At 43.2% G+C, this 13,419-nt stretch overlaps 2 protein-coding genes across 4 annotated transcripts in view; both read right to left on the reverse strand.

Moving 5' to 3' along the window:
- Window positions 1-3,109, reverse strand: part of LOC307226993 (uncharacterized protein) — a 45,033-nt gene extending 41,924 nt beyond the window's left edge. The window contains exon 1 of one of the 2 annotated variants that reach the window (XM_079996022.1): window positions 3,034-3,094. The gene's annotated coding sequence lies outside the window, so the exon portion shown is untranslated. Of the gene's footprint in view, window positions 1-3,033 lie in introns of both variants that reach the window. The other variant, XM_079996023.1, reaches the window with a different exon arrangement.
- A 5,785-nt stretch (window positions 3,110-8,894) lies between these two features.
- The window catches only part of FRMD3 (FERM domain containing 3), a 135,453-nt gene continuing 130,928 nt past the window's right edge, over window positions 8,895-13,419 (reverse strand). For both annotated transcript variants that reach the window (XM_079996093.1, XM_079996092.1), the window contains one exon: window positions 8,895-12,779. In XM_079996093.1, the coding sequence (XP_079852219.1) occupies window positions 12,181-12,779 (599 nt within the window). In that variant the 3' untranslated portion in view covers window positions 8,895-12,180. The remainder of the gene's footprint in view (window positions 12,780-13,419) is intronic.

A 13,419-nucleotide genomic window follows, 5' to 3' on the forward strand; every position in this document is an offset into this window, starting at 1 on the left:
AATTCTTACCTCTATAGCCTCAACTGCTATCTATATTGATGGAACCCCATGAGTCTTTATTGGACTGCGCTGTGTGTGGCTGTGTGTGTGTGTGTGTATTTGTTGGGAGACTCCTTAGATATGCAGAATTCTCTGTTACTGAGTTTCACTGCCAAATGTATAGGCACTCAGCCACCAAAGATTGTTATTAGAAGGAGCAAGTAGGCATGAAACAAAATATTTCACTGAGTCTCCTATTGAATAGTATAAGCTAAGAGGAACCAGGACATTCCACTATTGTCTCTCCCCTCCCCACATTTTCTTTTCTAGCTGACAGTCACATTCTGGGGCAAGTGAGCATGACCAGTTCTCAATGGTGGGTTTGGTTTTTGTATAAGGGAGGCTTTTGGGGGGCCTTCAGAGGTTTCCCCAAAAATATTTCTGTCCTTTTCCAAGAATCAGGAATTCCCAAACAACTCTGTATCTCCCTCTTGATTCCTAGTAGTCCTGATTCTGTTAGCATTCTTGTCAGCATTCAGCACCTGAGCTCACTACTGGAAAGGGTAATGATAAAAAACACTGTATAGGCTGGCTGCAACATGAAAGCTTCATATCTGAACACACCTTTTTCAAGATTGAGGCCCAAAAATTATTTCAAAAGAAAACTAAGCTACTTCAACCACATAATCAAGAGGAGAAAGAGATCAGTACGGTGCAGTGGCAATTTGAGCTATGTGGAGGCTAAGTTCAGTTATGCACTTGGCCACAAAGCCAACTGGGTCATCTTGGGCAGGTCATTATCTCCCAGTTTAACTGACTAAGTAAGGCTGGTTGCTTGACCTAAAGCACAGGTCTCCTTTTCTTGAATAAAGAAAAGGTGGGCTGTAACAAATCAAAACTGGACACATGTCTCTCATGTCAAATATAGTAATTACAGATGAACAAAATTGTGTATTCATTTTCAAAATAAAATATAGTCTCAAGCTGCCACCTAAAGGTGTAACTAGATTGTACTCGTTTTAATATAATATTGTAGGCAGGATATTAATTCAGTTCACTTTCAATATTGCTTCAATATTGAGAAGGGCAGCCCATATGGGAAATAAATGTTAAGTCTAGGAGGAAGAGACAAAGATGAGGAAACAAAGGCATCAAGGGGTGATTTGGAGAAGACAGGCAAAAAAATAATGCATACAGCTTGTTTTTTCATTTCCCAGAAGGCACCAGTGACTTTTCAAAAGAGGGTTAGATGAACTCATGTTGTCGTGATTGCCTTACGCTAATTAACAACCGAAGGCAATGAGTCCACTGTTACTTGGATCTTAAGACAGAGGGGAAAACATGTCTCACAGCATCAAAATTCCCTGGCAATGAGGCCATTGTGTGCTGTGTAAACCCTTTCCATATGCCAACATGCTGCTGTGTGAGGTTATATACAAATACAATATGCTGCAACTCCATAACATATAAACAGGGCTTTTTTTAGAGCCGGAGCTCACTGGAGCTCAGCTCTGCCATTCAAAGAGAACAAGGGATAAGTTTGTGGCCAAATCAAGCACTTCTTTTTCTAGAAAAAGAGCACTGTGCTGCACAAATATATCAAAGTTCAGCGAATGCACTCAGGCAGGGCCGGATTTTGGTTTGATGAGGCCCTAAACTACTGAAGGTAATGGGGCCCTTTATATGTCCAGCTGTCCTTTGTCAACAACAAATTGTTGCTGCTTTTTGTGTTGAATATATGCTATACAGTGGTGCCTCGCAAGACGAAATTAATTCGTTCTGCGAGTCTCTTCGTCTTGCGGTTTTTTCGTCTTGCGAAGCATGGCTATTAGCGGCTTAGCGGATTAGCGCTATTAGCGGTTTAGCGGCTATTAGCGGTTTAGTGGCTTAGAAAAAGGGGGGGAGGGGGAAAACTCGCAAGAACTCGCCCGACGTTTCGTCTTGCGAAGCAAGCCCATAGGGAAATTCGTCTTGCGAAGCACGTCTTGCGAAGCACGGAAAACTCTTTCGTCTAGTGAGTTTTTCGTCTTGCAAGGCATTCGTCTTGCGGGGCACCACTGTATAGCAGGCATGTCCAAAGTCCATTTTGGGAGCCTAATCCGGCCCGCTGGTCATTTTAATCCGGTCCCTGTGGCAGTTTATTTCCTGGGGTAAGATCCTAAAGCTCAACAACTTTGGGGTAAAATCATAAAAAAGCGCAACAACTTCACGGCCCTTCACTTCATCAAATCTGGCCCTCTTTGAAAAAAGTTTGGACACCACTGCAGATGGTAATTTATGGACCTAATAGGTATCTAAAGCCATTTGCACATAACAAAATATGTATTTTATTAAAGTAATTGTTGAACTGAAATAAAAATTAAGAAGTTGTTTTTTATCTTATATTTTGGAAACATACATCCAGGTCCCCCCCCCCCTGCAGTGGCGTAGCGTGGGTTGTCAGCACCTGGGGCAAGGCAAGTAATTTGCGCCCCCTAACCCATGGATTTGCGCCCCCTAACCCGTGGATTTGTGCCCCCTAACCCGTGGATTTGCGCCCCCTAACCCGTGGATTTGCCCTAACCCCAGATGTTGCGCCCGGTGCGGCCGGCCCCCCTGCACCCCCCACGCTACGCCACTGCCCCCCTGTTAAATTTTATACATAAATCCAGCACTGTTTGTTATTTAAAGGCATATATAAAATCCTGCTTGTTATTTAAAGGCAGCGTTTCTAGGTCTCGGGCCCAGAAGACCCGATCTGGCCCCACGCGGGTGTCCCTCGCCAAGTTCACCCCTTCACAAAACCCGCGAATTTCTGGTGCGGCGTGAGAGACTCGCGCCCAGAAAATGCACGGGGCTTATGGGAGGCTTATTTCTCTTTTTACAGGAAAGGGTCGAGGGCAGCGGGAGGAAAGGCCCGCTCGCCTCAGCAAGTGCCCGAGAGGGGGAGCGAACTAAGGGCCGGAAGGCGGGAGGAAGCGGGACGATGCCAGGGCTGCGCCCGGGGCTTCTCCTCTGAGGAGAAAACCTCGAGCCAGCCGCGTCCCCGACGGGGGGCTCCGAGTGGAAACGCACCTCCTCCCCAAGCGGCAGAGGCCAGACTCGCGGGGCCGCCCCGCCGCGCCTGGGAAGCGCGGGATGCTCCTTGTCAGCGCGGGGAGAAGGGCGCCCCGGTTCCCGCGCGGCGCCTCTCCAGCCGCGACCCGCAGGGACAGCCAGGCAGCCTCAGCCGCCTCCTTCTGCCTCCGGCGCGGGGCTCTTGTCCCCGTGGAAACCGGCCGCTGGGGGTGGAGTCGGCCAAGCGGGCGGGGAGGCGGCTTAGCCTCCGGAGAGGGACGTCGGGTTTCCCCTCAGCGCTTCTCGTTTCAGGGGCGCCAGCTCGAGCCCGCTCCGAAAGGGGGTCCAGCTGCCTTGGCATATGGCGCAGGGGAGCCGCCGCCGCCGCCGCCGCCGGGCGTCCTGTCGCTTCCCTGCCGGGGCGCCGCCAAATTCCCTGGGAACACATTGGACTTTCTTGCGAGTTCGACGCGCTGAGGAGATGGAGGCTCGAGGGGCTTCGACGGAAGGGAATAAAAACCGGCCCAGGCCTGCTGGCTCCACTAGGAGGCGCCGTGACTCTGACGAAGAAAATGAGTTTTCTTCTTCCACTTCCTTATCGGTCATAGCAGTTGGGTGAGAGAGTTACAATACGATAGGATAAGGCAGTGAGAGATTTTACTTTCTTGGGCTCCATGATCACTGCGGATGGTGACAGCAGTCACGAAATTAAAAGACTCCTGCTCCTTGGGAGAAAGGCGATGGCAAACCTAGACAGCATCTTAAGAAGTAGAGACATCACCTTGTCAACAAAGGTCCATATAGTTAAAGCTATGGTTTTCCCAGTCCTGATGTATGGAAGTGAGAGCTGGACCATAAAGAAGGCTGATCGCCGAAGAATTGATGCTTTTGAATTATGGTGCTGGAGGAGACTCTTGAGAGTCCCATGGACTGCAAGAAGATCAAACCTCTCCATTCTTAAGGAAATCAGCCCTGAGTGCTCACTGGAAGGACGGATCGTGAAGCTGAGGCTCCAATACTTTGGCCACCTCATGAGAAGAGAAGACTCCCTGGAAAAGACCCTGATGCTGGGAAAGATGGAGGGCACAAGGAGAAGGGGTCGACAGAGGACGAGATGGTTGGACAGTGTTCTCGAAGATACCTACATGAGTTTGACCAAACTGCGGGGGGCAGTGGAGGACAGGAGTGCCTGGCGTGCTCTGGTCCATGGGGTCACAAAGAGTCGGACACGACTAAACGACTGAACAACAACAACAACAACCATTATTGTCATTGTACCATACAGAACAACGAAACTGAAAAAATCTACATCAGACATTCAAAAACCCATAAGCCTGCTATCCCAGCCTGGTCAGCCCCTAAAAACTCTGATACCCCATAACTGAATACAATATACTCACATAAACACTACCTTACACTGCATTTAAAACCAAAATCACATTTGGATAGAAACTGTTTCTCAGGCGGCTAGTCCTAGTCTTTATAACCCTGGACCTTCTTCCAGAAGGCAGAAGCTGAAAGAGATCATTTCCGGGGTGTGCACTTTCCTGCACTATCTCTGCAGCTTTCTTATGGCACCCGGAAGCGTAGATTTGATCCAAGGTGGGAAGAGTACACCCAATAATTCTCTCTGCAGTCTTTACAACCCTGGACAGCATTGTTTATTCCCTGGCCGTGCAGCTCCCAAACCACACACAGAGACCATAAGTTAATACACTCTCCACAGTACAATGGTAAAATGCCATCAACAGGTCCTTTGAGAGATTGTTTTTCTGGAGGATTCTCAGAAAATATAACCTCTGCTGTGCTCTCTTCATCTTTTACGCCTTGCATAACTTCTCTACACCTGTAACATGCACGCGCACACCCCAACTAAAAAGCCCCCGATGCCTCAACCCTTTCTCCAACACCTTGAGTATTTTTCCTACCCTCTTCTGAACCTTTTCCAGCTCTCTGGGCAAGGCAACCAGAACTGGACATGGTTTTGTTGCACCATTGACTTGCATATTGGCAGTATGAGATGGAGAGCTTTTATTTTCGGTCTTGCCCCTGTAAGACTTCATCTAATATCTCCAAATTATTAGGAAGCATGAATGGGAGAGGTGCTCAGAGTGTCTCAGTTTTTTTTTTTTTTACCTTTGATTGCCATTACTCCGCGGCGGGGTGCGCTCCCGTCGTTCGGTCCCAGCGCCTGCCAACCTAGCAGTTCAAAAGCACTCCCGGGTGCAAGTAGATAAATCCAGCGGGAAGGTAAACGGCGTTTCCGTGTGCGGCTCTGGCTCGCCAGAGCAGCGATGTCACGCTGGCCACGTGACCCGGAAGTGTCTCCGGACAGCGCTGGCCCCTGGCCTCTTAAGTGAGATGGGCGCACAACCCCAGAGTCTGTCAAGACTGGCCCGTACGGGCAGGGGTACCTTTACCTTTACCTTTTACCAGCGGGAAGGTAAACAGCGTTCCGTGTGCTGCGCTGGCTCGCCAGAGCAGCTTCGTCACGCTGGCCACGTGACCCGGAAGTGTCTGCGGACAGCGCTGGCTCCCGGCCTATAGGGTGAGATGAGCGCACAACCCTAGAGTCTGGCAAGGCTGGGCCGTAAGGGCAGGGGTACCTTTACCTTTACCTTTTACTGTCAGAAATGCCTCCATAGACGGCTGTGCTTCTTCATTTTGAACCCAAGGGCCCTGGAGTCCTGTATAAAGACTGGCTGCAGTAGTGCACAAATACTTAAATTAATTAACAGGGCTAAGTTAAGTCTGTTAATTTCATGGGGTCTCTTCTGAACAAGCCTTAGCTGAACACCCCCTCTCCAGTTTCTGTTTATTTCTTATGTGGGAGTTCAAGCTTCAGCTCAAATTCCAAAACAAGTATTTTAGTATTTTCCTCTGACTTTATATAGTCTACTATAGACTAAGTAATCTGTGTGTCCAATATTTCCACAGTAAGATTATCCTTTGCGATTTAAGCCATTGTTGCTAGTAGTCCCAGCATCAAGCTATTTTACTTTAGTTGTTCCACAGGCATTTCAGTGATTTACCAAAGACAGTTGCGTATTTCTTTTACAATCCTGGAGTGGTCTCTGTGTGTGTTTGTTTTCTGCCTTTTTAAAAGCTTGTTTCAAAATAGTGTTGGGGCGGGTAGCTTTGTTTTTCTCTTACTTTTCTAAGTGGAGAGGACCCATCACTCAGGGGTTCAGCCCATGTTTTGCATATAGGTTTCCCAGTCAACCCCTGCATTTCCAGTTAAAAGGGTCACAGGCTGCAGGCCTGGAGAGATTTCTGCTTGGGTCCCTGTGAAAGCCTCCTTGAGCCACAGGAGGCAAGACTGGGCTGGACTGACCCGTTGTCCCTGTTTAAGGCAGTTTCATGTTCCGTACTATCACTGGACAATGTTTTAAGTGTGTTAAAAGTGTGGCACTTCACGGTGAGTACCGGCACCGTTTTTTCTTTAAAAAAAGCACTGATGGTCAGTAGCAAATTCCATATGTGCTGCAGCTTTTGTGACTACAATGGTACCTCTGGTTAAGAACTTAATTCGTTCCAGAGGTCCGTTCTTAACCTGAAACTGTTCTTAACCTGAAGCACCATTTTAGCTAATGGGGCCTCCTGCTGCTGCTGCACCACTGCTGCACGATTTCTGTTCTCATCCTGAAGCAAAGTTCTTAACCCGAGATAATATTTCTGGGTTAGCAGAGTCTGTAACCTAAAGCGTATGTAACCCAAGGTACCACTGTACGCCAATTGCTGCTGACCAACTGCAGCCGCCCAGTTCATGCATTACACTTGTTCATATCAGCCAGTGCTTTTTTTTTTAAAAAAAATAATGTTTAGGGGTACTCTAATTTTCCTACTCATATTGAAATACTGCCTCTCAATGAGGCCAAACTTAGATTCACAATGTTTAGGGGTATGCGTATCCCTGTGTCCCCCCACCCCAAAAAGCACTGATATCAGCACATATTTATGCATGCTTAGAGCCGATCCTGCAGAGAAAAATGTGTTGTACGAATTAACTCCAAAATATAAAATGTCAAAATTGTATGTGTACCAAATGACTAAACAGAGGGAGACCAAACTCCAGTTCAGAGACATTAAGGCTACAAAACTATACCCACTTGGGAATAATTGATCTCAATGGGAATTTCATTTAGAATAGACATGAATAGGATTGCAGTTAGCTTATTATGGTTGCCTAGTACTGGGTGATCTGGACTGCCTCTGTTCCATCCCTTGCCTTATCCCTATCACCGTTGCGAAGCTGAGGGAAGGGTCACAGCTTAATGGTGGAGCATCTGATCTGCATGCAGAAGGTCCTGGGTTCAATCCCTGACATCTCCATCAAAAATCATCTAAATCCTAATTTTCAAATTAGCCATTCTTTTTTTATTAAGGGTGTCTAATTGCCTAATATATTAACCCAGGATGGTTCTTGGTACTGTATTCATAATGGATGTTATGTTAGTTCTGTGACTGTGATCTGTTATACCCTGCCCTGGAACCTGCTGGTGAAGGCTGGGTAATAAATGTAATCAGCATCCATTAGACAAGGATTATGCTAAAAGGTCAGAAGATGGCACTGACTCATCATTGTTTGGTTTCACTTACCATCTGTGTGATGCTTTCATGAAACAAAATTCCTGAAGTGGCACCATCCCCATTTTACAAAGACATATTCTCTTGATTTTTCTCTAAACTTTTTAAGTATGATAAGTAAAACCATGAGTTGTTCATTGTCAGGATGCCATTGCCAAGTATACCTAACTCTCAAATACATATTCCTTTTAGCATATTTTCTCCTAAGGTACCAAAGATTGACGGGAGGATAGAATGCATGCTATTTAGAAGAAAGTCTGGATGTAATAAATATAAATAGGTATCTACTATATATTTTGGAAAGTGTTGTTTCTTTGCCTGTTCCTGGTGGATTTTCACACCTCTTAAGCTATCAAGCAAGTTTTGCATGATAGTTCCTGAGATCAAGGAGCAGGTTTTTGTCATTGTTTGGATGCCATTTTGAATCAAGATGATGGACTGAACCTTTAAGAGCTGCACAGATTTTAACCACTGGTTTCAAAATTGCACTGATTTTCTTTCTTGTTAGAATTCCCAAGCAATGCTGGCCACTGTCTATTAGTTATAAATAAAGAAGGTACCAAAGCGAGTTCCTCTTGCATGCTATACATAGGGCCAGCCCCAACATCAGAAGCTCTGTGCAAAGATTTCCATTTGCGCAATTGAATTTCCCTTCCTCTGCTCCCCCCACCAGCCCCTCACAGCCCCCCAAATTGGCTAGGGGTGTGTGTCAGAGGAACCCCCAAAGGAACACAGGGGGAGGAGAGGGGGAATCATTCTACCTGGAAAGCGCTGATGGAATGATTCGAAGAAGTTGGGTGGCCGTTTCTGAAATATAGTAAACATAATTGCCGTGAATAATATGGTGTGAGTTTAATTTCATTTAGGTGTAGATTTATTACGGTCTCACTCTAAATACTGCTGTTGTATCTTCCAGTAGTGACATCATTACATGCAGTGGCGTAGCGTGGGGGGTGCAGGGGGGGCCGGCCGCACCGGGCGCAACATCTGGGGGTTAGGGTTAGGGGGCGCAAATCCATGGGTTAGGGGGCGCAAATCCATGGGTTAGGGGGCGCAAATTACTTGCCTTGCCCCGGGTGCTGACAACCCACGCTACGCCACTGATTACATGGGCTGTTACAACTGTCAGCACATCTAATCCTATCCCCATGCTAGCATATCAAGTCTGAGGACTGCGCCATTAATGTGTTTTCCCCTCTAAATGTGATGATTATGATGCAAGCAATAATAACGCAGTGACTCTCCTTCTGCAAAGAACTTTATTGCACAATAAGGAGCATAACATTGAAGAATGGCTTTTTCAACATACTTTTATTAGGGAGTCCTGTCGTTATAGTAACATATAAAACAATCAAGATGTTGACATAGAAATGTGAACTTTACAAAGATAAGGCCCAAGTTTACAGGTACATTTCCCCCTAGATTTTTGTGTGTGTTTGCATTTAACGAAATAAACCCTATTTAATTCTTCCCAGAGTTGTGTTTATAAATATTAGACAAATCACAAAATAGATTTCAAGTACATAACGTTTTACAATATATTCCAAGCACAGACAGAAATACACAATACTGTACCTATGGACTCTTCATATGCCAGACACTTCCAGTACTGGAGACAAGACTTTGCTTCGGTCTATGCAGTACATGCTCTCTCCCAGCTTCTCGGTTCTCTCTGTTATGTAGAAAAGGTGTGTCCATAATTCTGTAGAATTCACCTTGGGAAAGCTCTACAGGATCAAGGATGTGTATATACATCTAGACATCCATGTACATGCACTTGCATCTTAACCCTACATGTACCCTTATTGCACAGTCCATTCTCTGAGGTAATCTGTTCATGCAACCCAACCCTTCCCTAATTAAATCATACAAACAAATGTTTCTAATGTTCCTGGAGCTCTATGACATCAACAAGACTACATTTTAGAAGCCAGGAACCTAAGTGATTATAATTAAGGGGCTCAGTAAATTTATATATCTGTAGGACTCAGAATAGAACTTGGTTTTATTTTAGTACACAATATGCAAAGTCTGTATTGCCTAATTCTATCATCATAGTGCCTAAAATGCAGGTGTCTGTTATCTTTATTTTGGGAACCAAAGGCAGATGTGTCCTAAGTGGATTCTATTGAAAGGATTCAGCTAGGAGTTGTTAAAGAATTAAATATGCAATAAAAACTATTGATCAGCAACTGTTTGCAAGGGAACTGACGGTTTAAGAGAGGCAGAGAACAGCAGATAGTTACTGTTGAGAAAAGGTTATTCTAAAAAGATATCTGGTACCTTTTAAATGGATAGGGGGCAAGCAAATGTAAATTCCCCCCCCGCCCCCAATTCTAAATTACCGTAGCCAACTGCTCAAAAAGAGGAAACAAATTGCAGTTTTACCTCCTGATTCAACAGCTACTTACATTCTCTAGAGCTAGAGAATATACATGAAGCTTCACCAGAGTGCCTGATTCATTGGGCAAATTACAGACACAATCTGATGTGCAGTTGAGCATCTATGGGTTCAGTTGTGACTTAGATTATGCTGCTTTCACACTCCTCATGGATGAAACACTATGGAGGCTCAACTGGTTAAATGATACACAACAACCTTATAACCTTACCACAATAGGTTGTTGTGAGGGGAAATGTTTTTTTTAAAAAAAAAAAATGAGTACTTTATACACTGATAAATTCCATAAAAATCATAAATAGCAGCAATTCTTACAGCAATAATGGAACAAATGTTGTGTTTTTCATACTGGCAGAAAATCAGTCTATTGGCTTTAAGAGTCCTGCAGTTGATACAGTTAGATATGGGGGGAGAATAATCCTGTGTCAGGAAATCCAAACTGGAGAATACAAAGTATTTTTGTTTTGTTTTTTCCCAGAGTTGGGCACTGGGACTTACTGATCTTTTCTACACATGTGAGGTTTTATGCATTTATAGCCTCTTAGAAGTACTTGGAGCTACACAGGCACAAAACCTCCAGCACATCAAAGACAACAAAGATAACCACACACCACTGTCATAGGGACACATTTATGAGCGAACTATGTGCATCCATTGTCACTTATATTAGGTAAGAGAGTTAGCATGCACAAGAAATAATAACATAAAACGGTGACTCAGGATTTATCATGATGAAACAGTAATGAGTGGAATCAAGAACTAAGAAACTCTGGGATACATCATGATGAAATAGTAATAAAAGGTGTCAAGAAAAAGAAAATCATCTTTAGATGCTTGAGATTCAGGGGGTAGGATGCATTTCATAAAGTCTGTCTCTGTTTTTAGAGACCAGTGTATTTTTAAGTTCTATATATTTAAGTAGGCCTACCTAGACTTTTTGTTTTTTATATCTGCATGTTTCTATGTTATGTACAACAATCTACAGTTAATCCGAAAACCTCTTACAGAACCATACTTCCACTGCCCTGCAAAGACCTTTCATTACCATTGAGTCAAGTGGTGAACCACAGGAATAGCTGAACTGTCATCTTATGAAAAGTACTCACCTCTCTTCAGCTTTAGAACTGCCAGGACAGAACTACACATTATATGTCATGCATTTGGAAAGCCAAAATATCTGGCAGTTGATGTGATTGCAGGGGCGATAGAGATTTGCTGGGCAGGATCAATGAACAGAAAGAAGAGCTTAATTAAAGATTCTTTCCTGCATATTTCCCCTCTAGGCTGTTTTCCCATACAGCTGGGCATCTCTAAGTCTTGGAGCCTACCAAGGTGGGAGAGCATTGGAAAATGACCATGGTAAAGGAGAGAACAGTTGGGCACAAGAAGGCTTAAGCACTTCTTTCTGCCAGTTAATTCAACCCTGCAAGAAACCCCTACATCACCATTGTAAGGGAATTCCATGTTTGCTTTGCAATGTGTAGTTTGGACCTTAGAAACATGGTATTGTCATTTCAACTCTATCTAGCAGACCCTGCCTAATTTCCCCCTCTTCTACTCACCATCTTGTGCAGATGTCTGAGAACCCCATTCTTCAATCTTTAAAAAAAAACTTTACTAAAACATTTTAAAAAACCAAGACATGCCTTTGTGCATTTATTTTAGTAATCTGTACACTTAAATATCTTCAGAAGTTGACTTTGCTAAAAATTTACCAAAATTTTGTAAACACATAAAAATATTATTATTTTTTTAATGAAAATTCAAACCAAGAAAGAAAACCTCAGCAATCAACATTGCTTGTATAGGCATTGGTTAGTGGAGATTGTTTCACTAAGGAGTATATTCAAACGCATCACCCTCTTTTTGTCGCTAATTAAATTTAGTACATCATGGCTTGTAATGGTAGAGATGATAAATTTCTGTTCTATTCAGTCATTGATAAAAACAAGCAAGCAAGAAAAAAATAACTGCTTTTTGGTTACTGAAAGGCCACCATGTAGCTAAATCAATAATTCAATTATGAAAAGGAAACTTAAGAACTTCATAGGTCCATTATGGATTAAAAATGAAGAACTACTTGCTGATGGCCTTAAATATGTTTATGAGCACCTAGCACTGACTGAAATTCACTAGTTTTGAATATAGCCCTTAGTCATGTCGCATATTCTTAATTTTTAGGAGCTGCCAAGCAAATGGCTAACAAAGTCTACTTTGCAGGCCACCCATTGCCTAAGAGGACAGTAATATTCAATGTGAAACTGCTGAAACTCTGGAGTCTGGCGGATTTCATGGAGGAAGGAGATATCAAGATCTGATTCCAAGAGCACAAGTAGAAGAGGGAAAACAACCAGCACTATTCCAAGCCCAACAAGAAGAAGTCTGGAAAAACTCTTCAGGACAGCATTTATCTTCATGTTGCCCATCAAAAAGTTATAGCTCCACCTAAGTGCTTTCCTGGCTTCTTTCAGCTCCTCCTCTTCTGCAACCAAAAAGGCATTTTCATCTGCCTCCAGTTCCTCAAATGAATCTGTATCTTCTTTTTCATGATCTGCCCTTGGGGAGGTTTGAAAAAGCAGATCAATCTCCTCATCATTAACAGGAGTGGGGAGCAAGCTGCTGCTTGGATTGTACATCAATTCTGATATTGTTAAAGGCTCTTCCTTGATTTTCTCATCCTCCTCGATAGAGAGATCTGAACTATCATCTGCCTCCTTAGCAGGAGAGTTAGATATCATAGGTATTGATACATCATCTTCTTTGGGCAGCTGGATACCTATAAAATAGATTTAAAATAGACTATTTAAGCTCTCAGTGAAACATTTCAAAGAGATATTAACAAAATAGTACAAGAAAGGTTCCAGAAACAAGTGCTCATAAAATGAAAAATTACTGAACTCAAAATTCAAACTGACATGAATGGAACTTCTTAACTTTTCAACTCAATCTATTGTGATATGTATATATTAGTATATTAAAAAAAATAAAATGCAAATCTACATTTTGCAAACTTTGAAGGTAATGTTAAGTTACTGCACAGTTTGCAACCATAGTTTTGAAATCAAGCGGTTCTTTGTATTGTCAGATACATTCAACATGTATCTGCTGAAAAATGTGTAATAATATGCAGCATTAGTTTAGCATCTGTTGGTTACAATATATACATATAAAAATAGATATTCTCCCAACTTTATGATACTGTTTCTCAGGACAGAATAATAAATCACTGTTCCATGTGACAAGATACTACATAATACAGTGTTGTGTGCAATAAAATATTAAGGTCGTACTTCTGTCTTTTAACTTCAAACCTGACTGAAAAGAGTTTTATGAGTAAGGGATCTGATAAAAAGGCTATTAAAAAACTTATTCCCTCTTATAAGATTATTATAAGACTATTGTTAGGAGAGTACCTT

Source organism: Podarcis cretensis, assembly GCF_951804945.1.
Source record: "Podarcis cretensis genome assembly, chromosome: 11".
Taxonomy (NCBI): Eukaryota; Metazoa; Chordata; class Lepidosauria; order Squamata; family Lacertidae; genus Podarcis; species Podarcis cretensis.